At 44.1% G+C, this 12946-nt stretch overlaps 2 protein-coding genes across 9 annotated transcripts; one reads left to right on the top strand and one right to left on the bottom strand.

The window, feature by feature from the left end:
• The first annotated feature begins 42 nt into the window (after positions 1-42).
• Positions 43-11053, top strand: Syt14 (Synaptotagmin 14). 8 transcript variants are annotated; one of them, XR_012999106.1, is made up of 9 exons: positions 43-391; positions 3461-3649; positions 4246-4380; positions 4456-4514; positions 4977-5153; positions 5232-5552; positions 5614-5967; positions 6134-6406; positions 7777-11053. XR_012999106.1 is itself a non-coding variant. In XM_076369816.1 (8 exons), exons 1-8 carry the CDS (start codon positions 358-360, stop codon positions 6344-6346), a joined length of 1476 nt encoding a protein of 491 aa, XP_076225931.1. In that variant the 5' UTR covers positions 43-357; the 3' UTR covers positions 6347-11053. The 8 variants fall into 8 exon arrangements, 3 of the variants coding, with proteins under 3 accessions (XP_076225931.1, XP_076225930.1, XP_076225932.1); XR_012999107.1 differs by having other exon boundaries at positions 10011-11053; XR_012999104.1 differs by having other exon boundaries at positions 44-391; positions 6134-6755; positions 7002-11053.
• A 449-nt stretch (positions 11054-11502) lies between these two features.
• LOC116427394 (pre-mRNA-splicing factor ISY1 homolog) lies at positions 11503-12936 on the bottom strand. Its single transcript, XM_031977683.2, has 4 exons — positions 12583-12936; positions 12488-12510; positions 12091-12409; positions 11503-12008 (listed from the first exon to the last, which is right to left on the bottom strand). Exons 1-4 carry the CDS (start codon positions 12583-12585, stop codon positions 11637-11639), a joined length of 717 nt encoding a protein of 238 aa, XP_031833543.1. The 5' UTR covers positions 12586-12936; the 3' UTR covers positions 11503-11636.
• Positions 12937-12946: the final 10 nt, after the last annotated feature.

Consider the following 12946-nt stretch of genomic DNA (forward strand, 5'->3'; position numbering starts at 1 on the left):
AGAAAAGAAAAAAACATTCGTACATTCACCGCTGAATGAGAACCCCGGAGGATCACCCTGATTGGAGCAACCGAACGATCGCGTGGCGCACGCGTACAGCTGGTCGGGGTATTGCAGGCGCAGAAGTTCCGACGAGCAACAGAGTGCTGTGTGTACAATCCCCCGCCCACGTATTATTATTCGGTCAGCTCGTGTAACCACGCTTCACGAGGATCTCGAACGGCCACGAGAGCCTCGTGTCGGAAACAAGGCCCGCATCGAGCGGATAATGAGTCCATTATTCGCCGTGGAGGACTCACCGCGTCCGATCGACATAACCACGTAAAAGGAAGGCTTTAATGCAACACAAGGACGAGCATGATTTTGGCTGGATCAGACCATTTTCTGGCGGGTAAGTCCACTATACACCGCGTTCAATTTCTGAATCACCCCGATGTGGCATAGCTCGCAAGATCGGGTGTGCTTGATCGATCCCCCGCTCAGGACACGACAATGCATTAATCCATTTGGTAAATTAATGCCGCAGTGCCACTTGTGCTAAACGCGATTTTCACGGTGCGAGTAACGTGGAGGTAGACGAATGGTAAAACAATTCAAACCTTTCATAGTTCCCTAAAAAGTCTGACCAACGCTCTGTACATTCCTGCGCGATCGTGCGTGTTTATGTGTATCAACGAATTCTATGAATTGTCGAAACGTTTCCCTTCATGATTCTATTCTAGTGGAAAAACTCGGAGGGTTACATGCACGAAGGGGCCATTCTTCGACGAAAGCTAACCGTACAAATTATTCTTAGACTCCCTGTCATTGTTTCGTTAAGTACAACCGTGCGTTCGCAAGTTTGCTGCTTAGGGTACATGCCTAGAAGTCTCTCGAGCCTGGGTTAGGTCGATCGATTCGATCAGGACAGCGAGGCACGCTCGTTCTCGTGTCCCAGGTACACGCGTGGATCAACCGTTCGAGACCAATCCCGTGAACCGTGTTCTCGCGGGGATCGAGCGTGAACGCGGCCGTGTCCGCAATGCGCAAAACGTTGAGGCCACCCTCTATTTGGACGTGACGCCCCGAATAATGCCGCGGCTCTTCCGTCGAGGGCGATCAAGATCAATCGTCGCTTTGGACACGAGGATCGGCCGATCGAACGGAAACCGAAACGGAATAATTGTTCGGCATCGCGAGCCTTGAAACTGGCCGTTCACTGCGCAATATTGCGTCGACGGCGGCGACGGTGGCGTCCGCGGTGGCGGTCCGCGAGGCAATTGGAGCGGCGATTAATTATTCCAGGTCGTTACGGCGGCGTAACGTGTCGCCGGTGTTTGAACGCGTTCGATATATGCCAAACGGCGCGTACAACCGCCGGTCGGCATCTCATCGGCACGGGTGAACGCCTTTCCCTGTACCCGATAAAGGATTTACGGTAATAATAATAATGACGATGAACACCTGACAGTCGTTAGACTTCCATGGCACGTCCTTCGCGAAATCGGAGGATCGTTATACACGTTAAACGCCACGCCGGTCCCTAGGGGCCGGCGTTAGACTTTTCGTTCAGGCGCGGCCGGTCCATGCGAACTTTAGGTTCATATTACACGACCGCGCGTGTCGGTCCTTACGCACTGACGTGAGACTAAATATTTTGCTTAGGCGACGTCGGTTTTTGTTCACTCAAGGCTTGAAAAAGAAAAAGAATATAATATTTAAAAAAAGTTAATGTAGTTTATTAAAACAGAGTAAACAGGGGTGTGGTTTGCTTTTACATTCATTGCAGAAGGTGCTAACTTTTTGTGTTAAATTCTTTGCCACCTTTGAATCTAATATTCGGGAATTGTTATTATAACATTGAGAAAACTCCGGTCCTCGAGCCGATATTTCGGCTCGTCCGTCAGTGGTGACGGCCGCGCCGGGCCTGAACGGAACGACAAGCAAGTTGGGCTGGGCACTTAACGTGTTAACTGTTTGGATGCTAAACAACTTTTGTGGACGTTTACCAAAAATGCGGAGATGATTGGGTGTGTATGAAAAAAAATTAATAAGAGTAGTTACCTAATGAGATCACGAATATTGTGTTATTACAAAGAAATATCGAAAAATAACATTTATTCGAATAAATTTACTTTGATTTATTTCTTGAGAAACATAGTAAGGAAATTATAATTGATACTGATAAACAGAAGCGGCTCCGCAAGAAGAGCGCTATAGCGCTCCACAGCAGTCAAACGGTTGAACCGCGATGGGAAAAATTGTCGGACTTCGGATTACTGTGAAGTGTAATATTTTACTATCGACGATTTGGGAGAAATGCAACGAAATTTTCTGTTGTCATTTCAGTGGAAATTTCATTTGAAGATAATACATTGATAATAGCAGAATAATTGTCTGTTTTGGTCCGCGGGTAATGAAGAACATTGATTGTTGTTAAGTTAATCTAGAAATCTTCGTCGCGAGTCTCATTCGTCATTGTACGGCAAGGGGTTAACACTAGTACTACCGAGTAATTCAATACGATTTTCTAATTTTACGATAGAAACTCCAATATTCTGTCTGCAGAGATTTCAATCGATTTAGAATTTTGTTCGCGTATTTTTAAATCAATTTCATTACGCGTTTCCCTGCGAAGCATCTGTTCCTTTTTAATAGCTGCAGAAGAAGAATCGTCGAAATGACCCATTCCTGTTGTAGATTCTTCTTTTGCAGCTATTGAAAAGGAACAGATGCTTCTTAGGGTAACGAGTAATGAAATCGATTTAAAATCTCACCAGACACAATATTGGAGTTTCTATAGGAGAATTAGAAAATCGGTAGTTCTAGCGTTAAAGCTCGTTGCTTCTACTTCCGCTCACCACGCGCCATGTTTTTCCACAATGTTTTTACTCCGTTTAACCCCTTGCCCTATGATTTCTTTCTCAACTGTGATAGATAGAACCACTTTATCATTGAATATTTATCGGAGAAAGAGAAATATTGTAGGTAAATTCTATGCCCATACTTGCTCTAAGGTATAATGATTAATATAACACGAATAATATTTAATACGTTGAATGCCGAGCGATCTCACGCAGGGAAATACACGAAACGGAAAAAAATATAATATCAAAGTGTTTGATTGAACTGCGTTGTCATTGTTGCACGGTTATCTTGCCAAACGTCACTGCTTTAGGTTGCATCGTTACTAATACGAAAATGTTTTCAAATAAGCATCGTTTCATTGAGTGAATTATAGTAATTCGATTTGGTCACCGGTGACCCCCACGGCATTCAACGTGTTAATTAGAATCCAAAAGAATCGAGTAACATTTGTATGTGTTAAACTGTATTTGGAATCTTCACGACGAGTCTGACACGATATTATAAGGCAAGGAGTTAATAGGTGGAGAAGTTTTACGTTTACAGCCTAAAGTATGATTTTCGTTCGCCATTTTATTCCAGCTGGAATGAAGAGTTGTCGCGATTTATGTTCCAGTACCTGTGGAAGCGACTGCATTTCTGGGTGCCGTTGCTGGCTTCGTGGTCCTGCTCTTGGCTTTATTTCTATACCTGTCCCGTAAGTGGTGTTTCACACCGCCGTCCACGACCACCCTCTTCGGCGGCGTATGCGTGCCCCTATGCGAGTCAAACAACAGTTCCACATCTCAGATCACTAAAAATATAGGTAACTCTTCCACATTTCCAACCAATCGACGTAACAATGGACCACGGTCAGCTGAGTCGAGAAGGCTCGCGTCTCTCTGTAACCCTGCTGCGTCCTTCGGGTCTACTTTGACCCAATCACTTTCCCATTTTTCTAGCACCATTTCATTCGTTCAACCCTCTTCGAGTCGATCACGTCCCCATTTTCCCCAAGGTCATTTGAATTTCATAATACTGTAAGAGAACTTGTTACCAGTTTATGTAGCCTGTGCGTTCTTCGCGTTGATCGCGTCCCCATTTTCTCCCAGGTCATTTGAGTTTGAGAATATTATAAGAAAACATGTTAACTAGTTTAAGTATTCTTATTTTTTTTTTTAAATAATATTTCACATGTATAGATCAATTGAGGAGCGCAGCAGGGTTGAAACCCTGGAGATTGCGAGAGCAAATTACACCCAGCACGTGGACGTCTAGGCAAAGAAGCCTGAGAGGCTCCGATGAGCGGCCATAAGTCTGGTTACCGAGATAAAAGCTGTTTAAAATTCTTGCGAGCACAGTGCTTTCCTCTACCCGCGATTCTAACAAATTTACTTCCTCTTGTTCCACGAAATACACCAGGAAAGGCGTTTTCCTATTCGGATCCAGAGACTAGCTCCGACTCGGAGGAAGATGCTCTTCGCCGATTGAATCCGAGACCCCTTCCGCCGCCGGATACTCTGACTATTCAAGCCGAAGATGGTCCTACTATTGTTGGTGAGCGATTGCACTTCCATCGCACGACCCTGAAACGATATCATACCCCTAACGTTTCACTTGTGTACATCTTAGACGCTGGCACCACCTCCAGCAGCTGCACGGAAGAACACACCCCCACCGATCAACAACAGGTGAACCGAACAGAAATGAATACTAGAACCACCAGACAGTCGGATCGAAGCGACCCATTTCAAAATTTTTATTGAACAACCGTTAAAATTACGAATGATGCTTCTGCAAGAAATTGCAAAGGAACTTACAATCAAAGATTTTTCCAAGAAATTATAAATAATTCGTTGTAACTACTCGCCAGTTCTAGCGTTAACCCCTTGTCCTACGATCTAATTTCCCAGTTACACTTGTTAGAACTGTTTATCATAAATAATGCACTAGTAAGAAAGAAATTTCATGCTCTTCCCATGTCTAGAATTACTCTAAACCGTACAAATTGTTAACAACGAAAATAATGTTTCATTTGAAATATTTGTCACGAGTCTAACACGACATTGTAAAGCAAGGGATTAAACCGCGATATGTTAACGCATTTCACGTTGCGTCGCGTGACTCCTAACGGGGAATTGATTTTCGCGCAGTGCGTAGTGGACGTGGGAGCCTCCAGTATCCTGCTCGACGCCAGGGAACAAGAGGTGGAGGTCGAGCAAAATGGTCCGACGACTAACGACGTCATCACGACGATGGGCACGGTCGTCGAGGAGGTTGGCAGCCTCGAGGTTGCGTTCCTGTACGACGCGCCGATGCGCGAGATGACGGTTCGTGTTCCTTGAGATCGAGCGATTGTTATAGATTGTTACACGCTTGTTGTTATATTAGTTATATTCCTCGTTCAGGTACACGTGCTCCAAGGTCGGAATTATCCGGAAGGTATCGGTGGCAGTCAAGTGCGGCTGGTGTTACTACCGTCGAAGAAGCAACGACGCAAGACCCGCGTACGACAAGGCACATCCCCTCAGTACATGGAAAGTTTCTTGCTTCCTCGAGTGAATCCGGAGGATGTAAACGCGATGGGTGTACGACTGCGAGTCTACTTCTGGGGCGGCAGAATGCGTCGCGAGAGACTCCTCGGCGAAGCCAGGGTTTCCTTTGATCAGATCAATCTTCAGCTCGAGACGACTCTTTGGTTAACGCTTCAACCGCCGCCTTCTTCCTCGGTGAGAATCACGTGTACCCGTGTTGATCCTAATACCAGCTAACGGTAGCCAATTCGCGAAGGTGCAGGACTGGGGGACAACTGGTAGTTTGACTCGTAGCGACTCGACGGGATCTCAGCAGTCGGTTCAGTCGTACGCCTCACCCACCGTACCGCCTTACGGTAGCAGCATGAAAGGCGGCAGCGTGGCGGAGATTCTGATATGCTTGTCGTATAACGGGACAACGGGACGTTTATCGGTGGAGATAATCAAAGGGTCGCATTTCCGGGGCGGTGGTGGCAACGATACGAAACCACCGGACACGTACGTGAAGCTGGCCCTCGTAGACAGTAACGATCATGAGATCCAACGTTCGAAAACGGGCCTGAAACGTGCCCAGCCGAATCCTCTTTACAAGGAAACGTTTGTATTCCAGGTAACGTAACGTCTTTCCGTGATCTTATTATATTCGGTGACCGAGCCGACCTTGCCACGCTTCTAAAAATACATTTCACACTCCAGCCTTTGCTTGTCAAAGGAGGAGGATGCAATCGATTACGAGCGCGCGCGCTGTACGAACGTGAAACACTGTCTGCTCGCAGGTCGCTCTGTTCCAACTCGGTGACGTGACGCTCTTCTTGTCGGTGTACAATCGACGAAGGGGAAGCATGGGGAGGAAAGGAAGGGAGATGATCGGTTGGCTGAGTCTAGGACTGAATAGCTCCGGCCCGGAGGAGTTGCAGCATTGGAATGACATGCGTGCCGCAAGCCAGCCGACGCAGGTTCAACGCTGGCACTCGTTACTGCGCCCTTGAAGCGTTCCGGCTAGACAGAGTTCCTGTTCACGGGCAAACATTTTACGTTAAGGACAAACGGTATGCATCTCGATCGACGTGTTGACACGTTGCGGATCGCGGTCGCTGAACCACGCACCAAAACCAGACCGACCGTTTCACAGCGAGACCGGTACACAAAGGCTAGGGAAATTCCTTTTCGCGAGACGAACGATGCCCGTCTCGACCGGATACGTTCGACCCCCGCCCCTGTCTACTGCCCCGAAGTCAATATCGTCGATCCGTCGATCCTGCGAGCCAGAGCTATGATCATCAATTTTACGCATTCGGTAACTCTGAGTTACAGAAACTCTCTATCGATGTACCAAGTACATTAGCCCTTTTTGATACGCCGGACGGAGTTGCGGGTGTTTTCAGCGTACGATACTACGTATGTATATCAATTGACACAACGCACGCGGTATCATCCGACAATGCACACGCACATTGACACGTTCACACGCTCGTACACGCGGATAGACTCGAGGCCTCTACGCGTTATGATGTGTGTCGCAGGTGCATGCGTCGGTACCTAGGTCTCATGATACACGTTTCAATGTGTGTGGATCAGGAATCAGAAGCCTAGGCTGTTTCCTTTTAGTTTTTAATTTCTTTTTCTCTTCTGCAATCATCGTAGATCCTGTTGTTCAAACTGACACCGGGGTCGGAAGAGAAGACATTTCGATACGCACGGAGGCGAACCGAAGCGATCCAGGTTTCACGAAACTTGGCGTCGATGCATATTTCGACGACACGCGCCACAATGTGTGGGGGCCTGTAAAAGAACTACATCACACGCACACGTATACATCGACATACGAAAAGAGAAGGTGTTTTCGTTTACCTCGATCGCCATTCGGCAAGAACGGATATGATGATCCATCGGTCGCCAGCTGATCTTTCAATGGTAGCTTTTCTAACGCGTTGTCCATCGGCAACCCGCCACGTTACCGCGCCGTTCAATTTGCTAGAATTTCCCTGGAGGAATCGATTGCGAATATTGTTCAACCCATTAGCTGCCAGTCATGAATATTCCCGTGATTAGGGATGCGTTTAGCCAACACGAGTGTCTTCGTTGTATTTTAACATGAATTGAAAATACAAATGGAATCACATATTTAAAGGATGGCAACGAATGCGTTAAAATAAGATTTGCCATTGTTCTGGAAGAGTAAGTGAACGTATTAACAGAAAGAAAAAAGGTGATCAAGGTAAACGAAACTGCTTCGTACATGTATAGTACGTTATTAACGCGCGGATAAGCATTTTCGTCGGTGCCGAATCCGATAGCGTGCCGGCAGTCGCTAGGTCGCGAGGAGAAGTCAGGAATAACGAAAACTCTTCGACTCGATATGTGCCTGAGCATACGTTGACCGTTTATCTTTTACTTTGTGCCTTTCACCATTTTTTAGGCCGCGTGTCCGTCGATGGAGAATCGTCGTGGGATACCAAGCCGGGTCGAGGGTTCGCTATGCAAAACGCAAATCCCACGTTCACTTAAGCCTCTCCCTGTATATCTATCCGTCTCTCGGCTCCGCGACAATTTCCAACGGACGGTTTTAAAACGTGCTAGTTCACGCGAGGTCCGTTGCACCGACGAATAAACTCGACGCGTCGACGGCGGCTCGGCGTGTACAACTGGGAGATGACTTGACGCTTAGCGGAACGGCACAGTAGCGAGAGGTGTCTTTCTCGCAGCTTTATGAAGTATTCACTTTTAGGTTACTCATAAAAAATGTCCGAATGAAATGAACAAATTTAATTTTTAAGAATTCTATGAATATTCAAAAATTGTTTATTAGTTTCCATTGGTTACCTGTAACCATATTGGAAAATAGTAAATTAGCGATTGGAAGTATCAGGAATTAGCAGATGAATGAATATGAAACTAGGTAAAAAGAAATGGAAAGTGATCGATCAGCTGAATTCCTTGGACTATCTATCAAGTGATCTCCTAGCAGTATATGCATGGTTCGAGAATGGATTGACATAGCGAGAACACGGCGAGTCGATCCGTTTAAACGAACGGCGAGCAGCGGGCAGTTCGAAGAGGAACGCGAGGCTGTGAAATTCTTGTATACTTTCTTTCGTTTCTCGTTGACACGCTCGTCTCTTGTTCCCCCGCGTCCGGTTCCGCGTCGTGAATCAAACGGGAACGGGTTTCCTTCAACGGTTTGCTTTGGTAAAGTGTTAACGCTGGGACTATCTAGCAGCCAGGTCGACTTCTTTTAACGTTCGCGTAGAAACTGCAAGAGCATGTTTGTCGAGGATCGATCGACTCATACTTCAGAGTAGCTGTTGGCAGATCGATTGACTCGATAATTACTTAGAACGGTATCTGTACTTTTTTAATAAACGTAGAACGGAAAATCTGAAACGGGTCGTTTCGACTGGTGGTTCCAGTGTTAAATAAGTATGTTTAAAAAGGCAAGGGTACGTTTACAGCGGAGCTGCAACGATAACCAAGCGAGGAAATGATTTTTATTCTTAATGAATCGAGTTGTGTACTCGAGTATTTTAAGTATGTACTTAATTTTGTTTCAAACGAACTCGTTTACGTTGAACCGATGTATCGAGTTACGTTCACTTAACTGTTAACTACTCGTCTTACGATATCGCGTCGAACTCGTGAAGAGTTCAAGCAGAATTTAACGTACGTAAATATCACTCGGTTCTTGGAAATGCAAATGAAATATTCCCCTGTTACCATTACACATTGGAACAAACGTGAACATAGAACATGCCGAGACATTTTTCTTGCTTCTCGATAACTTGCCGATGACAACGTAATTGGATGGATCACAATTGAGAAAGAAATAGTAAGGTAAGGGGTTAATCGATCAATGATTCATGCCTCGTGAACTGACACTCTCCCACCCGCCGTCGCAGCTCCGCTAGAAACCTGCCTTTAGGTATCGCGAGTGCTAATATTCTCAGCGACACCTGTGAAATCTGAACGCGCCAATTTGTGCGCATTTACTTAGTGTGTATATGTGTGTGCGCGCACGCGCGTGTGTGTGTATGTGTGCATGAATGCATGATGCGTGAATATACGAGAACGAGAAGAAAGAATAACAGGCGACTCGATAAGAGGGCATTCGAGGGGTCAACCGGTTGGCCAGTCGGAGGATGGACACACCGACGAGGACAGAGACTCACAATTTCAAATGACGCACAATAAACTCGCAAAAAGCGCACCCCGTAAACGCATATGTGATCGTAGAGTTGATATTACTTTAAAAATAAAAGTTAGCGGCATACAACCACACGAGTATCGCGTGAATAACGATATAGACGTAGATGAAATCCGTAAGTAAACGATCCACGCGTTTGTACACATGTATATTAGAAGGGAGATCGGTTCAACTGAGAGCGACGACGGGCGACTGATTTAATGGATAAAAAAACGAAAAGAAAGACGAAAAATGGAAAACAAGAAAAACAGAATTAAACAGATGCTGTGAATCGTTCAACGCTTGACTTTTTCAAGCTTTAGTGTTTTAGGTGATTAACGATGATTAATCCATGCTCGAACTATTCTCTCCCCATTCCGTCTCTCTCTCTCTCTCTCTCTCTCTCTCTCTCTCTCTCTCTCTCTACCTCTATCTATTTAATTATCTGTATCTCGTTTATCTGCCTCTTTTAGGTACAATGTTTAACGAGGTTTTGCAAAGTGCTCGTAAGCACGCGTGAAGTTTTCTCCTAATTGCGCGCGGCTTGTTCTTTTCGCGGTGCATCGTTCGTAGAACGGATGTTGTTCTCGGCGTCATCGAAATTCCTGCAATTCGTAGCCAAAACAATCAATGGCCAGATCGTTTATGCAGCTTATCGTTAGACCGATTTTCAATGTTTCAAACGCGAGAGACCATGGCGGAGAGATGTGGCGTGCGATCGCATTGTTCGCGTCTACATACTAAATACTTTGATAACAACCCTTTGAAAGCGTAGCGCGACTCTAGCTAGCGTTCTTTAGGATACTTTTCACTTTTGAGTCCTGGCGACGTAAATTGTACATTGTACAGTCTGTTTATAAGCATCACGATATCGTATCGCCCCTGGCGAGAAAGGGAGAGAAATGTTTCATCGAAACATCCATACGGATGGATCATGGAGTGTTTCCAATAATGTCAGGAGAAAATATCGAGTGCGCTTTTAATTTTACGTGCACGAACTATTAAGGCATTGGGTGGAACGGAAAGTTTTGATGGTAAACTTAAGGAACAATCGTTCGTTTAGAAAAGATCATTTGTTTCTCAACCTGAACTATGTGTTCCTTAATTTCCTAATCTCTCGAATATATGGAAACAAGAGATACTTGAGGGAGAACGAAAAGATTCCTTGATAAAGTATCATCAATTTATAAGAACTTTCTGTTCGATCCGATAACGGCGAATGCCCTTGTCCGTTCGGAAAATGCGGAACAAGCAAGTTCGAACGGTGATCTAAAGCAACCGAGGAATTTGTCAACGTGAATCTTCAACGTTTTCTGCCAGGGGTAACGTAGATTGCTGAAAGACGTTTGCGACGCGTGTATTTAAATACTTAGCTAACGAGTAATGTATTTTCAGGGTAATGTCTAAGCCTTTCGCCAGTTGTTTCCAATTCGTTGTAACATGGCCACGATAGACTTCATTTAATCTCAAATGAGAATAGTTGGGCACTGCGTTAACAGGGGAAAAAGTGAACGAGAGAAACTCGGTTGAAAACGCTTGAAACATTGGTCACACGGCGGGAACGTATGAACAATGTTTATAAACCTTCGTTATTTAAGTATCATTATCGACAATATATAAATGTACACTCTAATGGACATACTAATTGACATGGTTCCATTTCAATTTTGCCGCTTCGAGTGTCAAGTACTTTTAAATTGTCGATAAGAAAGGGCGAGGAAGAATTTCTATTTAAAACAATTACGAGTAACAATCGCGAGGATTATAAACAGACTATCATTGAATTTTTATCTATATATTTTATCTACAGCACTCTCACTCTCTCTCCCATCCCTCACCCTTTATCTTTCTCTCCCCCTTCCCTTCAGCCCCTTTTTCTCGATAAGTATTAAAATCGGAGTTTGAACGTCTACTGCACAAAATAATTACCTTAATCAATGTTATTAATTATAAATTAATAATAATAATAATAACAACAACAACAACAATTATTATTATTATATTTGTCGCGTTTTATAAAAGTGTACTCTAATACAATTAAACGAATAAACTTACAAAATAGTTGTTATTGAACACATACGGAGAGATAATAAAACCTGTCAAAGTACATATTTCTCTAACAGCTCTTGCTTCTTTCTTGCGAGTAACGCTTCCTGAATATCTTGTTGCGACGGTATCGCTCTTTGCGCCGTAATTTCTACCTCTTCGTCGTCCTGTGTTTCCTTCCTTTCATTTTGCGCCGACCATTCCTGCATAGCTCTCTCTCTGGCCTCTTGTTCCGCTTTCTGTTCCAATGGTAACAATATGCCGTCATCGTCGTCTCTGTAACCATAATAATCGGCGTCGATGTCTTTCATCAATTCCGCTCGAGTTTTCCGAGGAGGCGGTGGAGGCTCTTGTTCAAAAAGTTCTCTAACACCTGGTAATTCTTTCGCTGCCCCGAAATATTTGTAACCACGATTTCCAGGTACCTAGAAAATTGACTTCATCATTAAATTTCATTGTTCATTGCATGTAAAAAAAAAAATGTTTGAAAACAAACGCATGGTTTACCTCACGACCCTCGTGGTCTAACATGCGTGGCCCCACTCTGGAATAATCGGGACCACCAAGCTCCTTTATCTGAGCTTCCCAATGCCTTTTTTCCCTCAGTAACTTATTAATCTCGTCGTTCAAATCTCTGATCCTAAATTCTCCAAGGCCCGCATTTTGTATTTGTGCAACCTTCTTTGCAATTTCTCTAATTATTTGCATTCTCCACTTTTCTGCTTTCCTCAGATCTCTGCATTCAGATGCCAAATAAGGCCTCCTCTCCTGTTCTTTTCTGGCGCCTTCATTGCTTTGAGCTGCTCTCCACCTAGCAAGCGTGGTCCTATAAAAGTGAACCTACATTGAAATAAAGTATTCAAACTCGGGAAGATGAGAAAACATTTCAGTTGTAAATTCTTACATTGCTTTTTCCGCGTTTCTTGCCTGAAAAAGGAAATAGACGTTATTAATACTGATGTTTATATTCATCATAGTAAGATATTTCATAGTTCTTACCATTTTTTATACCGATGATATACAATTCACAGAGTAATTCGATTGAAATAAATTGTCTTTCCCGTAATCTACCAGAATTGCTATGTAATTATATATTTTTTCAATGTGTAACGATTGAATGAAAATCGGATTTTATAACGTAATCATTCGTTTGAGGTTATGTCTGAAGGTTATGTATACACAACAGAGCTACACGTGACAGATGGCGCGTGTAAAAATTACCAAACTTTGTCACCGACGAAGCTCAGAGAAAGTATTACGATTGTTTAGAAAACTTTAATATTAAGGTAGAAAAATAAAAAGGAACACCTTTTTTATTTATTTATTTATTTGTGTACTGACAGCGACGAGATATAGGATACAC

This window comes from Nomia melanderi, chromosome 8 (genome assembly GCF_051020985.1).
Source record: "Nomia melanderi isolate GNS246 chromosome 8, iyNomMela1, whole genome shotgun sequence".
Classification (NCBI taxonomy): domain Eukaryota; kingdom Metazoa; phylum Arthropoda; class Insecta; order Hymenoptera; family Halictidae; genus Nomia; species Nomia melanderi.

Excerpts from the sequence above, each read along its gene's own strand:
- LOC116427394 (XM_031977683.2), bottom strand. Across the intron at positions 12,410-12,487 it reads AGAAACGCGGAAAAAGCAAT|GACCACGCTTGCTAGGTGGA; the intron begins GTAAGAATTTAC and ends TCACTTTTATAG. Across the intron at positions 12,009-12,090 it reads TAGACCACGAGGGTCGTGAG|GTACCTGGAAATCGTGGTTA; the intron begins GTAAACCATGCG and ends TCAATTTTCTAG.
- Syt14 (XM_076369815.1), top strand. The coding sequence starts at position 358 with ATGATTTTGGCTGGATCAGACCATTTTCTGGCGG. Across the intron at positions 5,154-5,231 it reads CGCCGATGCGCGAGATGACG|GTACACGTGCTCCAAGGTCG; the intron begins GTTCGTGTTCCT and ends TTCCTCGTTCAG. Across the intron at positions 5,553-5,613 it reads AACCGCCGCCTTCTTCCTCG|GTGCAGGACTGGGGGACAAC; the intron begins GTGAGAATCACG and ends CAATTCGCGAAG.